This window comes from Primulina tabacum, chromosome 9 (genome assembly GCF_025594145.1).
Source record: "Primulina tabacum isolate GXHZ01 chromosome 9, ASM2559414v2, whole genome shotgun sequence".
In the NCBI taxonomy this organism is placed as follows: Eukaryota; Viridiplantae; Streptophyta; class Magnoliopsida; order Lamiales; family Gesneriaceae; genus Primulina; species Primulina tabacum.
In genome coordinates, this window is record NC_134558.1 from 300847 (window position 1) to 322744 (window position 21898).

Genomic DNA, 21898 nt, shown 5'->3' on the forward strand with positions numbered 1-21898 from the left:
GGAGTAAACATACACAAAATTTTGTCAAATAAAATTCTCTTAATTAACTAAATTATCATAATAATGTTAAAATAAAACCACTAAACATTTATTAAATTAAATATCAATTGTGATTTTGCTAAATATAGTAGATATATAAATAAGATAACATACAAAATTTTGTGAGACGACTCACGAGTCATTTTGTGAGATGAATCTCCTCTTTGATTCAATAATGAAAAAGTATTATTTTTTATAACAAAAATATTAATTATTTTTGTAAATACGGGTAGAGTTGACCCATTTCACGAAAAACATACTATGAACATTGATCCTAAATTTGCAAACGCGTGTAGACACAATAATGTAGACACATTATGATTTAAATTTTCTATGCATATAATATTTCAAACAATGTTAAATAAAAATAATAAGCACAAAAGCACCTGCAAACATTAAAAAATAAATATAAGAAAAAAATAGTGTCACAAAAACAAAATGACATATTTAAATAAAAAAATATGATGCTTCTTAGTTCATATTTAAAAATCAACTTGTTATAAAAGTGATGTATTTATATGTAAAATAAAAGAAAAGATAAGATAAAAACATTAAATATTCATTAGCAATCATGAAAAATCAACTCATTTTAGCAACCAATTTTAATAGCAACAAAGAAAAATCATTGGTAAATTGTGAATTCAATATGCATTAATGTCTAAAGTTATTTAAGATGTACAATGAATTACCAAAAGAACCCATAAAAAAAAAAAACCATTGATTTAATTTGCTAACTTAAATGAGTAAGGGTATGTTAGAAAATTCACAATTAAAAGTCATATATTTATATGTATGTTAGATAAAATTTTAATAGCCTACATTTCAATAAAATAACAATGTGTGATAAAATCTCATGGCTTGACAAACTAGCCCGAAACACTAGCCCAGCTCATGCTTGATCTGGCGAACAGGTTCACGAGCTCACGAACCGAACATCTTTAAGCTCGAGTTCGCTCGATATACTTAACGAACGATCTCGAACAAGCTTCTTACCAACTCGAACTCCGAGTAACTTGCATTACATCCCTAAGCGTCATGGAGTTGGAACATAATTTTCCTGACCTATCGCAAACTTGAGTTTTGCTTATTTTAAGGTAATTTGTCCATATTATAATATTTGAAAAGTTTTTTAAAAATCAAAATAATTTTTTTTTAATTTAAAAAATGCACATTAACTGAAAGAAGTCATTGCAACCGAGAGCCTAGAAGTACGTAAATTCTCAGTGGAAGTCTATAGATATATTATATACAGTTGTTTTCATATACAATCGCTGGTCAACTTTTTATCAGAATCACGACTCAGGAGAGAATATAAATATATTTAATAATAAATAAAATAAATAAATAATAATGTCTAAGATGAAGCACTAGTATGTAGCGCCACTAACGACGCATAGAAACCATCAGTGATCTTGATGAGGTTATCGTGCTTCCCTTTCTCTACTATTACTCCGTTCTTAACAACAGCAATAATGTCTGCTCCTTTAATGGTCGATAATCTATGAGCCACGACCACAGTAGTTCTATTCACCATCACTCTATCGAGAGCATCTTGAACAACCCTTTCGGATTCCGCATCCAGTGCACTTGTAGCCTCGTCCAATAGTACTATTTTGGGATTTTTAATCATGGCACGTGCTATGGCGATTCGTTGCTTTTGTCCACCTGACAATTGAGCTCCCCGTTCTCCCACCATTGTATCATAACCCTGCAACCATCAGGGAAAGTTACAATTCCGGTCTTTTATATTATAAATTTCAATTTTGTCTTGTATACTTATAATTATACCTGCTGCAATCCACTGATGAATTTATGGGCATTTGCTAGCTCAGCGGCAGCTATAACTTCTGCCTCTGTCGCATTTCCTCCCTTGCCGTACGCGATGTTGTCTCGAATTGTTTCATTGAACAAGATCGGCTCCTGGCTTACCAATCCCATCTGCTGTCTTAGCCATTTCAGCTGGAACTTCTGAATGTCGACTCCATCAATTGTGATCACACCTGAATGGGGATCATAAAATCTTTGCAATAAAGAAATCACCGTAGACTTCCCACTTCCACTCTCTCCAACAAGAGCCACTGTCTGATATTTTAATTAGATGCATTACTATACAAATGCATAAACACTATCAAGTTCAAAAGAAAATTGGAGAAGGGCTGACCATACCTTGCCACTATGTATTTTCAATGATAGATCTCGGAAAATTCTAAAATCAGGTCTGGTTGGATACTTGAAACTGATATGTTCTAATTCAATTTCTCCCTTGAGATTTTCCAGTATCATGCCAGATCCATCACTTGGATCAATGTTTGATTTTCTGTCAAGAATGGCAAATATAGAAGCTGTGGCACTCATAGCCTTGCTTGAATCGGGGGCAAATGTACTTGACTGTGATACTGCAACCGCTGCCATGTTTAGAGCAAAGAAAACCTGTACCCATGGCATGAATTACTAACATAACTATTGTTTTGAATGTTGGTAATGATCTTTTCAGCATTTATTTTGATTATATGTGAGTAGCTTACGTACTCGAAACACATCAGAGAATGTTGTTTTTCCAGCATCAACGAGCCGAGCTCCAGCATAAAAAGCCAAAGCGTAGGACGCAAATACCAAACCTAAAGATAGGCCAAAGCCAATTCCACTTATTAATCCTTGTCTTACTCCCATCTTTACTGGGCCTTCACACTTTTGCCTGTATATCTCAATAACCTTTTCTTCTGCGCAATATGAAGCAACTGTTCTTATAGTTCCCACGGCATCATTGGCCACTTGACTGGCTTCTTCATACATCAACTATAAAGACACAAGTTTAAGATAGTCATAAACAATCCACATCATTATACCATTAAAAAAAGTTTGTAATGACAATCAAGATTTGATACAAACCTTTGCATCTGCACTAAACCCCATCATGAATTTGAGTTGCACATATCCATTTAACCCAATGAGAGGTACTATGCCAACGACTATAAGTGCCAGCTGCCAGTTTGCTAGGAAAGCTATAACCAGTCCCACCGCAGCTGAGGATAGATCCTGAACCAACTGTGCAAGTGCATCACCTACTAGAGCACGAATTGTAGCAGCATCAGCCGAGAGCCTCGCACCGATCACTCCACTTGAGTTTTCAGGTTCATCAAACCACGCAACTTCCATGTTGACAACCTTTTCAAAACACATAAGCCTGATTCTCCTTATCAATCGACAACCAGCCATACCAAAGAAAAAAGTCCTCAATGGATATGCAACTAATGACACTGCTCCAAGAACCACAAACATGAGTGCCCAAAATCTTGAATCCTGTCGTAATTTATGCGGTGGTTCATAGTAAGTTTTAATAACATACGAAAGCAGTATGCCAAAATATGGAACTATTGCCCCATTAAGTATGGCTGAAAGACATCCCACGATTAACATTGGCAACTCAGGCTTGTTAAGGGCAGCCAAACGGCTAATTGGAACTTTCGGATGCTTGTTCATTTCATCATAAGAGGCAAGCTCCAAATTATCTATTTCAGTTCTGGAAACACTGAGTCCCCTGGACAGGTCAAATGTGATTGACATTGAGTGACGACTACTGACACTTCTTAGCCTGGAAGATCTCCGACTCATTAAATGGAGAAGTGACGCTCTCTGACTCGGCTGCCTACCATAATATTCCATACTTAAACTTGCTTTGTCTTGTTCGTCAACTACCTCTGTGTCCTTGTGTGCTTCTTGCAAGCGGATGAGCTGAGAATATGCTCCTTCAGGATCTTCTAATAGTTCAGAATGTGTACCTGATTATATATACATACATAAGTATCCAATTACATATGTTTGAAAATTGATTTCTATAAGAAAACATAAAAGTAGGACGGCATATACAGCATAATGTGACTACCTTTTTCAATCATCTTTCCTTTGTGAATGACAGCAATAATGTTGGCATTTCTAACTGTGGTCAAACGATGTGCAACGATGACAGTTGTTCTATTGATCATAATCCTGTCAAGAGCTTCTTGAACAATTCTCTCTGATTCTGCGTCCAGTGCACTTGTTGCCTCGTCTAAAAGTAATATTCTTGGGTCTTTTAGAATTGCTCTGGCTATAGCTATTCTTTGTTTTTGTCCACCAGAGAGCTGAGCCCCATGCTCACCAACCATAGAATCTAAGCCCTGTAAATATCAAGAGTTTAACATTTAAAAGTACTCTTTAGAAGGAGTAAATGCAGAAAAATTCATAAGATCCCATGCTACAAGCTAATTAATTTTCAGGCATTAGATGAAATTTGTTAGCACCTGGGGAAGTTTATCGATAAACTTAGCCGCATTTGCTAGTTCAGCGGCTGCTCGAATTTCTTCATCAGTTGCACCATCTTTTCCATAGGCAATATTATCTTTGATGCTACCCATAAAGAGTACAGGTTCTTGACTGACAAGACCAATTTTCGATCTCAACCACTTGAGCTGGAATTCTTTGATATTGATTCCATCTATTAGAACTTCACCATCACTTGGATCGTAAAATCTTTCAATCAAGCTAATGACAGTTGACTTGCCGCTACCACTCTGTCCAACTAATGCTGCGGTTGTGCCATAAGGGATAAAAAGAGAGAAACCACTGAAGATTTCCTCAGTGGGTCTGGCTGGATAGCTAAAATAAACATCTTTCAATTCTATATTTCCTCGAATGTCACCAAATATCATTCCAGTATCATCAAATGGATCTATCTCCGGTTTTCTGTCTATAATCTCAAACATCTTGAATGCTGCAGCTCGTCCCGCTGCAAATGCGGCAATGCATGGGGATGCTTGTCCTAGAGACCTGATATATAAAGTTAACCAGATCATCACCGTCATGAACTGCCCAAGTTGGGAATAATTTGACGTGCATAAATATATCAAACAATACTCACATAGAACCCATTAATACCGACACAATTGCAGTAAAGATGTCACCTCCATTGTATCCCTTTTCCAAGATTATCCTTCCACCATACCAAACAGCTAAAGCGTAACTGCAGAACATCATAAACATTACAGATCCAAGACCAAGTCCCGTGGCCAGCCCTTCATACACACCTGATTTGTATGCTTTTTGCAGGGAATTGCTATAGTCAGACACGGCTTGCTTCTCCCCGGTATAGGAGGCAACCTGGATATAGTTGTATATATGTAGATATCAATTACCAATTATCATGTATCTGTTTCCCTTGCTCAAAAAGTTTAGACAGAAACTAGCTATATACCCAAAGTCTCGAGGTGAGATTGAATACGAACCATTCGAATTGCGCCAATTGTTTGTTCAACCACAACTGCTGCACTAGCATATGCATTTTGAGCACGGGAAGCCATCTTGGCTACCATATGTGACATAACTCCACCAGATATCATGAGTGGAGGTATAGATGATAGCATGACAAGTGTAAGGAGCCACTGTTTACTGAAGGCAATGAAAAAGCCTCCAAAAAATGTCGACATTAATTGTATAAACTTCCCTACCTGCACCATTAATGGTTTATCATGGTGAGTAAAATATCACATATAATTAAGGGATGTATGCATGTAATATACATATATAATAATCGTACCTTTTCCCCCATGGCTTCTTGAATAAGAACCGTGTCGCCGGACATTCTTCCAATAACTTCCCCAGTATGTACTTCTTTATCAAAGAAAGCAATATCCTGCTGCAAAATAGTTTTTAGATAAAGAGTTCTAATTCGTGCGGCCTGTCTTTCTCCAGTGATCATCCAACATGCCACCTCTGCAAGTTGATGATTATGAATTAATTAGACAAGAAATTTATTTTGAAATACATGTTTATGTATCATATTTGTTGCAGGTGAGAAGTAATTACGGAGGAATGCAGCTGCACCGCACCCCAAAGCCACATACACAAGCTTCAGTGATACCTATACAATCATTCGTCAGAATTAATTAGTCCAAAGAATTACACATAGCTTCTATGTCATGATGAATTAATTGTATACATTTATGTATCTTACATGCAAAAAACAAATAAAAACACCAAAAATGAATGCATATACGTATATATATGTACCTTGCTAACAACCGGAAGTATTTTACCAGATTGGTTACCACCGAATGCATCGGCCAATTCACCGAAGAGTAATGCCATAAGAGCCGGGTTTAGCCCATGCCCAATGGCTGCAATGGTGCCAACTACTATCAGTATTTTATCCCAAGCATCAGAAAAGCTGAAAAGCTTGTAAAATGAAACCGTCCCATGCCCTCCTGAACTGCTCTCATCTTCCAGATTTTTACCTCTCGATGCCAAAGCCTCTTCTTCTGCCGCCATTCGTGTAACTACGTACTTTGAAACAACAAATAATTGAGGACAATCTGTGTGTATGCGTGTTTCAATATATCATCTCGACCTGATCAAGAAATAAATAAAATCATGGAAAACTGGAGCAGAGTTTACGTTGGAGAAGATGAACACAGAAGTAGCCTGATACAAGATTTAGGAAGGGGAAGTCATATATATATTTGGTATATAGTTTTGTAATTAATTTGTTGAGTGTTTCAACTTTCAAACAAAAAAGTTGGTTATGTTGGGTTACGTTGGTTCGGTGCAATTTCCCCTTTGAGATCACCATTATTGGCCTACATTCAACGCTCCAGGGATTTGCAAACTTCATCTTTTATGTACGCAATATAATATTGTGTCCGCCAACTCAAACCAGATAAAAAAATAATAATATTTACCTGACTCAAATCATGATTGACGTGTTGGTAAATTTTATATGAATTTACACGTGAATAATTACGTGTCATGAGTTTTTTATTAAATTAAGTTCAAAATAAAGTGATCAAGTAAGGTTTTGAGTTATTGAGTTTTAATGTATCTAATAGGCTGTGAACTTTTAATGTGAGAGATATAAGTGTAATTTCTGTTTTAATTTATATTTTTATGATAAGCTAAAACAGAAATATGAAAAAATAATGATAGATATTATATATATGTCATGGTCCCCAGATCACGCTGCATCACGTTCATTATTCTAATCCTTATTAAGAAAATAGTTCAAAAAAGAAAATTAAAAGATTCTCTCAAGGAAAGAGCGCGTAGAAGATCACGACATGTTTTACAGAATTCAGAATTATGGCTTCAGGTACGCTTCCGCTTAAGTTTTTAGTCAAATTTTTAATAATTTAACATTATGGATTATGTGATTTATGGGTTTTCTGCCAACAAGTGGTATTAGAGTCACTCATGCTTGAATCATTGAGATGTGTTTAAAGTTTTTAGATATAATTTAGTTCGAGATCTGAAAAATAAAATTTTGTTTAACATTTTTTGATATGGCTACAAATCTGGCAAAATATTTTGATAGAAAACCAATTTTTTAAAAATTTCAGCTTTGTTAAAGAGATTTTGGTTGAAAATTTTAAGACTCCGGTATGAGAATTTGATTTTCATCCAGTTTTTGTTTTAAAAAAGAAAACATACGGATTTTCGTCGCGAGCATATGGATTTTTGGGTCGACCCGTATGTATTTCGAACATTAAAACTAAAAAAAAATTGTTTCAGGTTTATTCGGTTAAGGTTAAATATTCAATTTTTCAAATAATAATAAGGTTATATATATATTTTAAATAGATTAATTGAAATAAAATGTCGCCAAAATGATTTTTTTAAAAATATAAAATGATTTTGGTATATGTGATTTATATGAATTTAATCGGCTCAAAGGAAAGTTAATATTTAATATAATTACATATGAACTTGTGATGGTAAACATGTGATAATTGTTCGTGTAAGGTCCAAAAAACGGAAACGTAATCTAACTGCATGCAAATCGAGGAAAATTGAAAATGGCCAATTAACTGATTTTAATGGCACAAATTAATTATGATGTGCCTGAGTACATGTTAAAATAGGATTTTACTATTTGAATGCATAAAATTGTATTTTTAAAGGTTATTCAAAATGCGATCGAGGAACGGAAACCGATGTCTGAAAAATAGAAAATATTTTATTAAATAATTGTTTTCAATTATTTAAAATAAGGTTGATGCTATATGATATTTTTGAAAAATAGGGTGTTTTAAGGTGATTTTATACGCCGACTCGTAACTTTTAACGGTATTCGATTTTTGACGAAAATATGAACTTTTTGACAACTCGGCTAATAATTTCACGAACTTTCCTAAACAAAACATTTTACATATGCATTAATAGGCTTAATGGGCCAAGTATACCATATTAATGGGCCTAATCTAGCACACTTGTTTTATATCAAACTTTAAAAGCCTAAAACCCTACCTCATACCCCTCGTACCACACGCCCCCTCCCCTCACAAAACACACGAAGTCTCCTACCAGCAAAACACATGCACACACGCAAGTTTGAAGAGGAAATAGCCACAGTTTTGAAGGAAAAACATCCTAGTGTGTTCTACGTCGTCGTTCTTCGAATCGCCACAACGTTTTCGTGCGTAATATACGCAAAAGAACGCCATAAATATTTTTTTTCTCATCTATCACGTCCTATTACGTGTTTGATTATCATTTTCATGAAAAACATGATTTCTTTATTAATAATTTCGTTTTTTACATTGAAATATGAATAATGTATGATTTTATGTTCCAAAACTCATGTTATTATTGCATGAAGGGGCTGCCATGTTAGGGGATCAAGGAAAGCTGTTTTTCCATGAGTTCAAGGGTCCCTAGATCAAAGTTTAAAGGCTACATACGCTAGGAACTGAGCTTGATCGAGTTATTTCATGTTTAGTGTACAAGGGTTCGATTAAGGGGAAGGCAGCGTCCGGCTCAAACCAGGGCTCGACCAGGGTTCGGGCTGGACATGGTCAGGTGTGAGAAAGAGTCCTAGCCATTCTAGGACTCAAGCACAATAGTAGGGGAAGAGCCCATGCACGATGGGACTCTTCCCAAGCCATCGAGTATAGTTGATGTGCGCGAGGAGTATTGGCTCGGCCAGGTTGGTCCGGGCTGGGATAGGCTAAGTCTGACAGGGTCCAGTTAGGGTCTAGAGGGTGAGGGCTTGGTGGTGGCTCGAGGGTAGGAGTTATAGCCGAGTTTCGAAGAGTCCTAGGATATGCTGCTAGGATCGCGCGGCTTCCGTGCATCGCGCATGGGGCTGCAGTGGGTTAGGTTGGGTCCAGGGGGTCCAGGATGGTTCCTATATGGGCTAGGTAAGGGCTGGCTTGGGCTCGGCTCGAATAATTTACAAGATGGCTCAAGGGTGGCTAGGTTTGGTTCGAATAATTGGTTTAAAAGCTAAGGGGTTGAACCGTGGGTCCACGGGGATGGCTCATGGCTCACAAGGGTATTTTAGGCAATAAAAATTCTATGTTTAAAATTTGATCATTTAATAATAAAGTTTGAATTAATTCGAGAATTAAACGCTTTACGAATTAATAATTATGAATTAAATAGAAAGCCCCGAATTTAAACTAAATAAAAATATAAGAAAATTAATTTAGGCTTAAATAATTATTTAGGATGGTCTAGAGTCAATGAAAGTAAGAAAAAGTCAAAATCGAGAAATTTTACGTCTAAGGGTAAAACTATCATTTTACACTGAAAAATGGGTATGCGTCATGGAAGTTCCCCGAAAGCTGTAATATATGATGAAATGCTTATTTTAAATGTTTAATGAATTTTATGATAAAATGTTAAAGCTAAATGATCTGTTGTATGATTGGTTTAAAAGAAAAATGATATTTATATGCATGATTTTTATAAGTGATGAAAATATGAAACGTGGAGGAGATGAAGTAATTGTAACTATTACGATGATACGATGATATGAATGAGGATATCGTGAGGGAAAAAGCCCCAGAGGGAGCTCATTTACGGGAGAAGGCCCCAGAGGGATCCCCTTTATGGGAGAAGGCCCCAGAGGGAGCCCGTCTATGGGAGAAGGCCCCAGAGGGAGCCCGACGATCGTATTTTAATATGATGATGATAGGCCAAGGCTCAATTGATGGTGAGAGTGTCGCTGAGGTCCCCGTCGCCCAGTACTGTGGTTACATGTAGATGGATTATGACGAAAGTCACAATTAACGATCTGAATTCAATAAAAAGAAAACGTATATGTTTATGATAAAAAAGAAAAATGTTTATGATGAAATGATATATGCTATGAAATGATGAAAGGAAAAATGTTAATGTTTATACATGTTCATGAAAAGTTATTTTAAGTAAAAGTATTTTCACTATTGCATACGATTGTATATTTACTATTTGTTATCAAGATTAAGGTTTTCTGAGTTTTTTGAGTCATTGGACTCACTAGGTGTGATGGATACAGGGGAGCATGATATTAATGTTGATGGAGGTTTTGATGGATGTTCTTGTTGGACCGAATGTGCACACAAACCGAGGACCAGCGCTAGATTTTCTGCATTACGATTATGATTATGATTATGATTTATGTTTAAGTTAACATTAAAGATTTTTACGACTTTCATATTATTTTGAGTAGTTTTGGAGAGGATGTTAGAGTTAGGATGATTTTGTAATATTGGTAAGTTAGGTTTGGGAAAGATTTATGAATCTATGTTTCAAATTACTTTCTTTTGAATTTTCAAATGTAGTTGATATGTTTTATTTAAAATGATGTCAAAAATATTTTATACATGTATATATATGGTTCGACCGAGACTAGGAAAGAAAAAAAAATTTCTAGTACATTTTAAAGAAAACGAGTAGTGGACGTTCTAGTTCGGTTTTTCATGTGAATAATAAATCAGCCCAAAGAAATATTATTATTTGACATGATAGTTACAATCAGTGTTTGACTGCTGCACCGAAATATCATTTACAAATTAATCTTTTGTCCAAAGATGAAACATTAATGGAGTACTCGATATTCTGTTTATGGGGTTTACATTATTTGAATTTATTGGTTATTTTATTTGGATATTTGGTTGAGCATGTATATTTGGTATTTTGTTCTCTATTCATATTTGACTCCTGCAAATATTCATTCCAACATAAATTTTATTCCTACGTTAAATGGCTCAAATTTTAAATTTTGGCAAGAGAATTTATTGATAGTTTTCGGAGTCATGGATTTGGACCTTGCGATAAGGGTTGACTCTCTTCCCGTCTTTACGGATAAGAGTACCTCTTATGAAAATAGGGAGTTTGAAAGATGGGAGAGGTAGAATTGCATGTGTATGATGAATATGAAGAGGACCATTGATATGAATCCACCTAACTCCACCTCAAAAGCTAGCTCATGAGAGGAGGCTTGTGAATTCATATATATTTTACCCAAGATAACTCTTGCTAACCGATGTGGGACACATCATTCCCGACCTCTTTAGACTACACGTCCTCGTGCCAACTCCTTCGTTAACCCGCACTCCAGGGCACTTCCTGGAACATGCACCCACACGACCAGTCAAGAGTATGGCTCTGATATCATATGATATGAATCCACCTAACTCCACCTCAAAAGCTAGCTCATGAGAGGAGGATTGTGAATTCATATATATTTTACTCAAGATAACTCTTGCTAACCGATGTGGGACACATCATTCCCGACCCCTTTAGACTGCATGTCCTCGTGCCAACTCCTTCGTTAACCCGCACTCCAGGGCACTTCCAGGAACATGCACCCACACGACCAATCAAGAGTATGGCTCTGATACCATATGATATGAATCCACCTAACTCCACCTCAAAAGCTAGCTCATGAGAGGAGGATTGTGAATTCATATATATATTACCCATGATAACTTTTGCTAACCGATGTGGGACACATCAACCATTCTAGAAACATTCGGGGCCGCAATGTCTAGTGACATTGCTACAGCTAAGGCTTTCCTTCAGGACCTCGAAAAGAGGTTTGCCAAAAGTGAAAAGTTTGAAATTGATACACTTTTGTCAAGCCTCGTTCCAATGATGTACTGGGTAAGACAACATCAGGGAGTACATTACGGAAATGTCTCCTCTCCAAGGACTTGCTGGTGCATCTGGTTTTGATATCTCTTCCTCCTCAGTTCCACCAGTTCAAGGTGAGCTACAACTGTCAAAAAGAGACTTGGTCTTTGAATGGGCTCATCTCGCACTGTTTAAGGAAGATGAAAGTTTGAAGCAAGACAAGACAGAAAGTGCTCACTATGCCTATACTTCGAAGGATAAAGGAAAGAAAAAGAAGGATAAGGAAGCTGCAGATACACAGTCTCCGAAGAAAAAAAAAGAATCCAAGTGATTCTCAAAGTTCTGGATGTTTTCTGTGGCAGTGATGGGCATATGAAGAAACAATGCAGTAATTATCACGCTTGACGTGATAAGAAATGTATGCTTTTGAATATGATTTGTTCTGAGGTTAATTTAACTTCAGTACCTAGACACACATGGTGGATAGATTCTGGTGCAACAACTCACATCAGTGTATCTATGTAGGGTTGCCTGGATTGCAAAAAAACAAGTGATGCTGAAAGATTCAACTATGTTGGTGACGGCAACAAAGTTGAAGTTGTGGCAATAGGAAAATTTAAATTATTGTTAAAGACTGGAATATATTTGGATATTTATGAAATATTTGTTGTACCATCTTTTAGACATAATTTGATTTCCATTTCTGCATTGGACAAATTTGGTTATTTTTGTCCATCTTGGAAATTGAATATTCAGTTTGTTTCTCGATTCAAAATGGTTGGTTCTAGTTCTTTATCAGGATACAATAATATTTTATTCTTTGTATGTTATTGCTTCATTTAATGAATCCCTGCAAACAAGTAGAGGTACTAAAAGAAAATTAACCAGTGAGATTTCAGCTGCATTATGACACAAAAGATTGGGTCATATCTCTTAAAAAAGAATAAGGAGACTTGTGTCAGACGAAATTCTCGAACATTTAGATTACAGAGATTTTAATAATTGTGTTTGTAACATACCGTACTTTAAAATGCTTAAAATTTTTGGTAGATAAATTTTTTTTTCTTCAATAAGTAATAAACTCTCGAAAATGAAATACAAATAAAATGCTTGTCTAAATATTTGAAATATAAAGAGTCCAAACTATTTTCGTGACATCAAGTCACAACCAACTAACTTGCAAAAGTACTTGTTTAAACGATGAAATAAAGTAATTTCATAAAAAATCAGAGTAAATCAATTTAACATGCATAAAATTCTTGAAAACTTAAACGGTCCTCGGGTTAGGCCTCCGCATAGTCCGAGCCATCTCACTGATCTTCGTCTCTCGTCTCCTCATACTCGTCCTCACCTGCATCGATTAAGTATAGTGAGTCTAAAGACTCAACATATATAAACTGAGAATAGCAAGTAGTATATAATAAAGCCACTTGCGTTTTAAAGTAGCACATACATATTTAAACTTTGAACATACTTACATAAACATAGACATTCATTCAATTCATAAACGTGCTTGCATCGTACATACTTAAACATGCATAATCATCATCATTTTGCGTAGAGATATGTTTTCAAGCAAGTGACCCATACATATTGCGCCTAATCAGAATAAACCACAGTGCTGGGCTGGCAGGGATGTCCACTGTCACATACATAAGATCATCATTCATGCTTTACCGGGTGGATTTGTCCCTGGTCATGCTTTACCACTTCCCAATCTTGATCATAACCCGGTCATGCTTTACCAAGGTGGAGAGGTCCTCGGATACGTTCTCCAGCTTCCAAACCTGGTCATAAATGGTCACAAGACAATTCGCATACCTAAAAAAATTAAAACATTTTCTTTGGACGTCAAACATACTAATACATTATGAATGCATGCTCAAGACAAAAATTAATTATTTTTTTTCCAGAAAGCTTAGCGCTCGGGCGGTAAAATCTTACTGCTCGGGCGTAGCCCACTTGGTTGGGCTCGAAAATCCTCAAAAAAACACATTTTTACACAGTTCGAGCAGTCACACGAAAATGATCATAACTCACGTATTTCTTGTCCAAAAATTACGAATTTATTGTCAAATCAAAGATATCGAAAAAGTACTACGTTTTATATTTTGAAAGTTTTTCCAGAAACCGACCAAAAATTTGCAGAATCCAAAATGACAGCAGATTTGGTTTTTGAGATCTAAAAACTGATTCAAAATTGTTTCAAACATTTTCGCTCAAACATTGTATAACACAGACGACTTTTTACAGACAATATACATCAAAATATTTATTATAACAAGATCGATGCGAAAAATGAAAGAATATACATGCCTTTGCATCTAAACGCTTGAAGATAACGAATACCGACGCGGTGGATTACAGTAGATGACCGGGAGACGCTTGCTACACGAATCTTGCTCTAAAAAAGGGCGTAAATATCAAGAAATTTGCAATGGAAAGGGGTGGCTGCTGCTGTAACTCTAAGAACCCTAGATCCTTAAGAAAAAGAATACAAAGAGTGTGTGTGTGTGTCGTGTGAGTTTGTTTTAGTGGGGTAATTAGGGAGTTAATTAGGAGTTAATAAAATGCTTAGTTAAATAAGTAGTGATAAAATATTACTAATCTAATTACATAATCCAACTCAAAGATTTAATAAAAATAGTTAAGTACCAAATTTTCAAGATTAAAAACTTTAAATGATCAAATTTGTATTTGAAAAATTTTAAATCTTAAAATCACCTAATAAATAAAAATTAGGCTTTGAAATGCTTAAAATCTCATAAATCATTTAAAATATCATTTTCTTGACTTGAAATAAAATATCACATTTTTATAAATCGTCTAAATCGTCACCAGTCTCTTTTTTCGATCCCGTATCGAATATTCGCCTGAAGCATAAACTCAAGAAAATATTTTAACGTGCATCAAATAAACATGTAACAGTTTAAAATAATGCAAATCATAAATCATGCATCGCAAAAATCATTTAAAAATTAATAAATAATTTAACAATTTAATAAATGTATGAGTTTATGTGAACTGGTTTTGGACTCTACAGTGTTAATTGTATAAAGGGAAAAAAAACCAACGAAAAGAGGTTTGAACCCAACAAGTATTCTTGCGTCTTAGAACTTATACATACTGATATTTGTGGACCAATCGCTTCGGTTTCTTGAAATGGTCAAAATTATTTTATTACATTCACAGACGATTTTTCAATATATGGCTTCATTTATCTCATTCATGAAAAGGCACAATTATCGGATGTGTTCAAAAATTATAAAGCTGAAGTTGAAAATCAACTTGGCTCAAAGATTAAAAGAGGTAGATCTGACCGTGATGGTGAATACTATGGTAGATATGACGGTTCAGATGAACAACATCCAGGACCTTTTGCTAGATTCCTAGAAGAATGTGGTATCATCCCACATTACACTATGCCGGGTTCGTCCACTATGAATGGTGTTGCTGAAAGACGAAAAAAATGCTTAAGGACGTGGTGAGAAGTATGATCAGTCATTCTACCTTACCAGAATCACTCTGCGTAGAAGCACTAAAGATCACATCATATATCCTTAACAAGGTTCCACCTAAAACAGCGACCAAACCCCTTATGAACTTTGGACGGGTAAAAACCTTAGGAAATGCCTAATTCTTTGAGGATGTTGAGTTTGTAGGGGGAGATAAAGTAAAGGATATTGTTTTTGAAGAGGAAAATGTAAATATTCTCACAGATGTTTTGGACATTGATCAGGATCATATTCCTCACTTTGACCAAGACACCATACATGAAGACAATATTAGAGATCCTCCCATTCCAGATGAACAAACTCAAGTACCTCCGGAACCAATGCCATTAAGGAGATCCACTAGAGAGTGGAGAAAAGCAATGTCAGATGATTACATTGTATTTATTCAAGAACATGAGGCAGACATTGGACTGATGGAGGATGATCCTATTAACTTCCGTCAAGCCATGGAAAGTTCTGACTCTCAAAAGTGGAATGATGCCATGAATGAGGAGATAAAGTCTTTGAAGGACAATGATGTATGGGATCTTATCTCATTGCTTAAAGATACGAAGCCCATTGGTTACAAATTGATATTTAAAACCCAGAGTGATTCAAAAAGCTATGTGGAAAGGTATAAGGCTTATCTTGTCGCTAAAGGCTTTACATATAAAGAAGGCATTGACTATAAAGAGACTTTCTCTCTGGTTTCTTCGAAAGACTCTTTAAAAGTTATAATGGCTTTGGTGCCACATTTAGATATTTAGCTTCATCAGATGGATTTAAAGACTGTGTTTCTAAATAGTTACATCAATGAAAGAATTTATATGGTGCAACCAGAAAATTTTGTGTCCAAAGACAAAAATATTACGGTTTGCAAATTAACAAAATCCATCAATGGGCTCAAGTAGGAATCTCGACGAAGGTATTTCAAATTTCATCAAGTGGTCATCTCATTAGGTTTTGAGATGAATTAGGTCGATGATCGTGTGTACCATAAGTTCAGTGGGAGTAAACATATTTTTCTTGTTTTATATGGTGATGAAATTCTGCTCGCTAGCAACGTTATAGAGTTGTTGAATGATACCAAGAGATTTCTAGCTAAGAAATTTGAGATGAAAGATCTTGGTGATGCATCTTTTGTACTGGTATTTAGATACATCGGGATTGTTATAGAGGTATTATTGGATTATATCAGAAAGGCTATATTGAGAAAGTTCTCAAACGATATGGGATGCAAGATTTTAAACCAACGGATACCCCTGCGGCTAAGGGAGACAAATTTAGTCTCAAACAATGGCAAAAGAATGATTTTGAGGAAAATGAAATGCAAAATATTTCCTATGCATCTGCAGTGGGGAGTGTGATGTATCTTCAGGTTTGTACACATCCAGATATTGCGTACGTGACAGGGATGTGGGGAATATATTTAAATAATCTAGGAGTGGAACATTGGAAAGCAGTCAAAAGGGATTTACGGTACATACAGAGAACAAAAGATTACATGCTCGTATATCGGAGATTGGATCAGTTTGAAATCATTGGGTATACTGACTTAGATTTTGCTGGATGCCAAGATAGCATGAAATCCACGTCGAGCTACATCTATCTCCTTGTTGGATGTTCCATTTCCTAGAAGAGTGCTAAACTGTCTCTTATAGTCTCTTCCACCATGGCAGCTGAGTTTGTAGAGTGTTATGAGGTATCCAATCATGGAATATGGCTGCAAAATTTTGCACGGGACTACCCATTGTTGATGACATTGAAAATCCACTAAGAATATATTGTGAAAATAAATCAGCATTTATGTATTCCAATAACAACTTGAGCTCGACGTCAAAACATATAGACATCAACTTCTTGGTTGTTAAAGAAGGAATTCAGTGTGGAAAGTTTTCTATTGGGAATATCGGTACAAACTCCATAGTTGCGGATCAACTTACTAAGAGACTACCCTCCAAACAGTTTCACGAGGACACTGCTCATATGGGTATTATGTCAATTTAGGAAATTCAGTTTTAATGGGAGTTTGATATTTTAAATGCTTTACATTTGTAGACAATTTCAGTTACAGTTATGTAAATTTGTTTTCTGCATAAATAAATTTCAAGTTATGTCATACTCTGATAATGATTTAAAGTTTGATCTCAATAAGGTTAAGGGAGGACCAATTGGAAATAAGCATGTGATGATCACATTGCATGAAATTTTCATGCTACACATCCACTTTATGATCCATGTCTGTTGGAACATTTCGTGTTCGTAATCTTGATTTTGATGTAACAAAACTTATTATTTTGTTTCTAATAAATTTACCTAAGTGCGCAGAAAGCTACCGAGCATAAACTGAAGATATCGAAACGCAACTGAAAGTACCAACTGATTGCTCAAACTGAACCAGTTCAACTGATATATCAAAGACCAGTTCAACTAATTGTCCAACTGATAGATAGTCCAGCAGAAGATCTTCAGAAGTCCGGCCAGCTGATGAAGAGCTCAATTGATGAAGACCCAGCTGACCAATTCAACTGAATTAGTGAAATCAGTTTAGTTGACGAACCAACTGATATCACCACACCAGTTCAACTGACCAGTTTAGAACATCAGCTAGGAGCCGACCAGTTTGAAAACACTACAAGTTTATCTAAGTGGAACCCAGTTGTGCGCATTAAGGAAAGCAATTGTCCAGTCAAAGGATAATAATGGAAGTTGCAGCAGAGCTTAAAGTTAAGAAGTTTCAGAATGACTGTCAGAAAGGACAAGTCACAAATATCGAGGAACATATTCAAGTGCAACGAACATATTTAATGAGTCTTGATGTACGGTCACGAAGCCTCAATAAATACAAGATCAATACCATCAACAAACAAGCGTGTGAAGATCAGAAAAAAAGAGAAAAATAGAGCATCCCAACAGCTTAGTCTAGAAGCAAAATTCTCAGTGTGTGAGAACACTTACGTGTTGTATTCATAAGATCATTTTTCACACACACACACACACACGTCATAACTCACATATACAGAAAATTGAGCTTAATGAATAGTTGAGTGAGTCTTGAACAAAGACATTAAACTTGTGTATGTAGTCTTTAACACATAGACGTTAAACAAGTGTTGGCTGGAGATGCTTCCTTCAGTCTAGGCTAGAAGTTTAGTTATGCAGTGGTGTAAGTCCTAAGCTGAGTGAGTTTGTACAAGGTGTTGTATAAATCAAAGTTTTTTAGTGGATCCTACCCGAAGTGGTAGAAGGGGTGACGTAAGAGTAGTTGAAGTCTCCGAACATCCATAAACATATCTTATGTACTTAACTGTTTACTATAGTTTTCAAACTGATTTGATCAGTTCAGGCTATTATCAGTTCAGTTCTCACTATAAATGAACTGATACATGCAAGAACCGATATCTCTTATTTCAGTTATTCAGTTTACACAAGTTAAAAGGCTTTCAAATTAGTCAGCTTTCTTAACGAATGATTATTTCGAGTATTTTTCGCTTGGTTTAAAACCAAACTCGATATAATTAATCGGTATATACATTATTAGAATACAAGTTATTTAAGCTCATGAATGTGTTTGAAGCACCTTCGCATGTGTTAGAACCGATCCTTCGATGTCATTCAGTCGTGTTGGCATATGTGACCCTTGATGGGCCTAGTTACCTTGAATGTAGCAAAGACTGCTTTGATCTTATGTTGATGTAATTGATGGACCAGATTGGTTATAGATACATTTCAGAATGACAACAATTTTGAGCTCATAAGGTTATTTCACAAACATAATTATAAGGTTACACATATAGCCCAAGTGGGAGATTATTGGATAAATTTTATATGGGTTTATATGTGAATAATTATGTGTTGTGGGTTGTCTATTAAGTTAAGTCAAAAATAAAGTGATCAACTAAAGTTTCGGATTATTGAGTTTTAATGTATCTAATAGGTTGTGGGCTTTTATTGTGTAGAGACATAAATATAATTTATATTTTTATGATGGGCTAAAACAGAAATATGATAAAATAATAATAGACATTATCTATATATGGGTCATGGTCCCCAGATCATTCTGGATCACGTTCGCTATTATATTTTCCATTAAGAAAATAGTTCATAAGATAAAACTAAAGGATTTTCTCAAGGAAAGAACTCGTAGATCTGGAAGATCAAGTCACATTCTACAGAATTCAGAATTATGATTTCAGGTACGCTTGCGCTTAAGTTTTCAGTCAAATTCTTAATGATTTGTTTGTTCAGGAGAAAAAATGAATTTATTTATTTAAAATAGAGATAATTTTCCCTGCATATAAAGTCTATGAAATATTTCGGCAGTTTGAATCCAAGTTTAAAATATTTAATTAACGCGAGATGAATGTACATGACCGGAGAAACTCATAATTGTGGATATTGAACAAAAAAATGTCAAACGTTTGGTGGTGTTCAATTAATTAATACAATTACTGAGAGGAAAATGGGTAGTTGAGCTCCATATGATTTAATTTTGTATTCACACGCATATTCAAATTATTAACCAGATTATGCTGATTAATTTTAGAAAGAATAGGATGGGTATAATGTGTTTATCACTTGGTTACCTACTCTCAGAAGATAGAGAAAATATAAATGTGAAACTAGGATCAATCATTTACCAGAATATTGCAGGCAGACATATATAATCTCTTAGGTCAAAGTTCATATAAATATAGGAAAAGGCTAGCTGTTTCAACTCCATTGGTGGGCCATTCAGGAAAAAAAAATCAAACTTATTCGTAGCCACCTGTGAGCACGCACATTCACAAAACACAGTCAAAGCAATAAAATTCAACATTGATATTTTTTTCTTGGAGGGTAAAACATGTCAACATGTTTCGACTAGTTCAATCCCACCTAACTTTTTTCTTTTTTAAAAAGTATATTTTATAATCAACTATACAAATAATAGGTATATATATGCACACACATATAATATATATATATATATATATACAAGGTTAGAAATTTAATATAACGAGGAACTATATTCGATCTACATACATACAAGCATAATACATAGAAATCGATATGCGTAAATATAAATACGATCGATTTATAACATCTAATCATTGATGTTGAATTTGAGACAATAACTGGAAAGATCCTACAAACATAAAAAACGAGAATCTTCTGAACTTTTATGCAATTGTATAGATGATGTAGTTCTGAATAACAACATAGTTTTAGGGTCTTGTGTCCCACTATTTATATATATTCTTTAACTATCATCGAGATAGTTTGAATTGATTGTGATTTATTTTAATGATATTTATCCGAGATATGATAACTTAAATCTCAAAATATTTATCATCTTAATCCAGATAATAATTTTTATTTATATTCTTTTAAAAATGAATCGTATCTCACATTTAGCTTAGTGAAATTTGTGCCCACAATTATTATTGTATAGATTTTAATAAAATAATATAGCATTATACCACTTACTCTACATAATTCAAATGAATTGAATAATCAATAAATTCATAATTATCCGAATTTAAGAAACAAATACATGAATCATGATGATATGTCATCCTTTAATTAGTATTATCTTTAATTTATCACATGTATCATATTTCTCAATATAACTTAATGAATAATTTTTTTTTTTATGTTTAACTTAATTGATATTTTCTCAAGATAACTAAATATATATATATATATATATATATAACTGAATATGAGAAATATCATAATTAAATGAGTTTCATAAATATAAACCAAATGTATATACATTAAAATATTTTAGGAATCAAGTTCAAAATTAATTATCACATGATTCTTAAACATCTTAGTTTGCATATTTTTAGGTTAAAGGATCATCAAGTTAGTGCTAACGTGTTCAATGAGCACTTTACTTTTCTTAACACGTTTTCAAATGGCTAAAATATTTTATGTCGATATACTTAATTCAAGTGTTACTTTAGTCAAAAGACTACAATTGAATTGTCGTAATATAATCTCATAAAATTCATAATTAAATGCCCAAATAAAACTACTTAAAATATATCATGCAATAATAATTCAAAATAATAAATGAATTTAGATATTTTTTTCTTGGAGGGTAGAACATGTCAACATGTTTCCACTAGTTCAATCCCACCAAACTTTTTTCTTTTTTAAAAGTATATTTTCAATATACCAATTATATTGTATAGTTCATTATGCATGTCTGTTTATGCGTTATATAAGTGTGTGTGTATATATATATATATATATATATATATATATATATATATATAAATTTTAGAAATTTAACTTCGAACTAAATTCCATCTACATACACACAAGCATAATACATAAAAATCGATATGCATAAATATAAATAAGATCGAATTATAACATATAGTCATTGATGTTGAATTTGATACAATAACTGAAAAGATCTCACGATAATAAAAAACGAGAATCTTCTAAACCTTTATGCAATTGTATAGATAACCTAGTTCTGAATAACAACATAGTTTTAGAGC

At 34.4% G+C, this 21898-nt stretch overlaps 1 protein-coding gene across 1 annotated transcript; it reads right to left on the reverse strand.

The window, feature by feature from the left end:
- Positions 1-1346: 1346 nt before the first annotated feature.
- LOC142504561 (ABC transporter B family member 21-like) lies at positions 1347-6590 on the reverse strand. The gene is made up of 12 exons (XM_075617417.1): positions 6085-6590; positions 5881-5935; positions 5612-5787; positions 5301-5522; positions 4937-5175; positions 4320-4845; positions 3923-4196; positions 2929-3818; positions 2569-2835; positions 2206-2469; positions 1828-2121; positions 1347-1747 (listed from the first exon to the last, which is right to left on the reverse strand). Exons 1-12 carry the CDS (start codon positions 6340-6342, stop codon positions 1394-1396), a joined length of 3819 nt encoding a protein of 1272 aa, XP_075473532.1. The 5' UTR covers positions 6343-6590; the 3' UTR covers positions 1347-1393.
- Positions 6591-21898: the final 15308 nt, after the last annotated feature.

Bases quoted from the DNA above. Each gene is read 5' to 3' on its own strand.
- LOC142504561 (XM_075617417.1), bottom strand. From the start codon at position 6,342: ATGGCGGCAGAAGAAGAGGCTTTGGCATCGAGAGGTAAAAATCTGGAA. The intron at 5,788-5,880 runs GTAATTACTTCT...ATCAACTTGCAG, and splicing joins CGGTGCAGCTGCATTCCTCC to AGGTGGCATGTTGGATGATC. The intron at 3,819-3,922 runs GTAGTCACATTA...ATATATAATCAG, and splicing joins AGGAAAGATGATTGAAAAAG to GTACACATTCTGAACTATTA.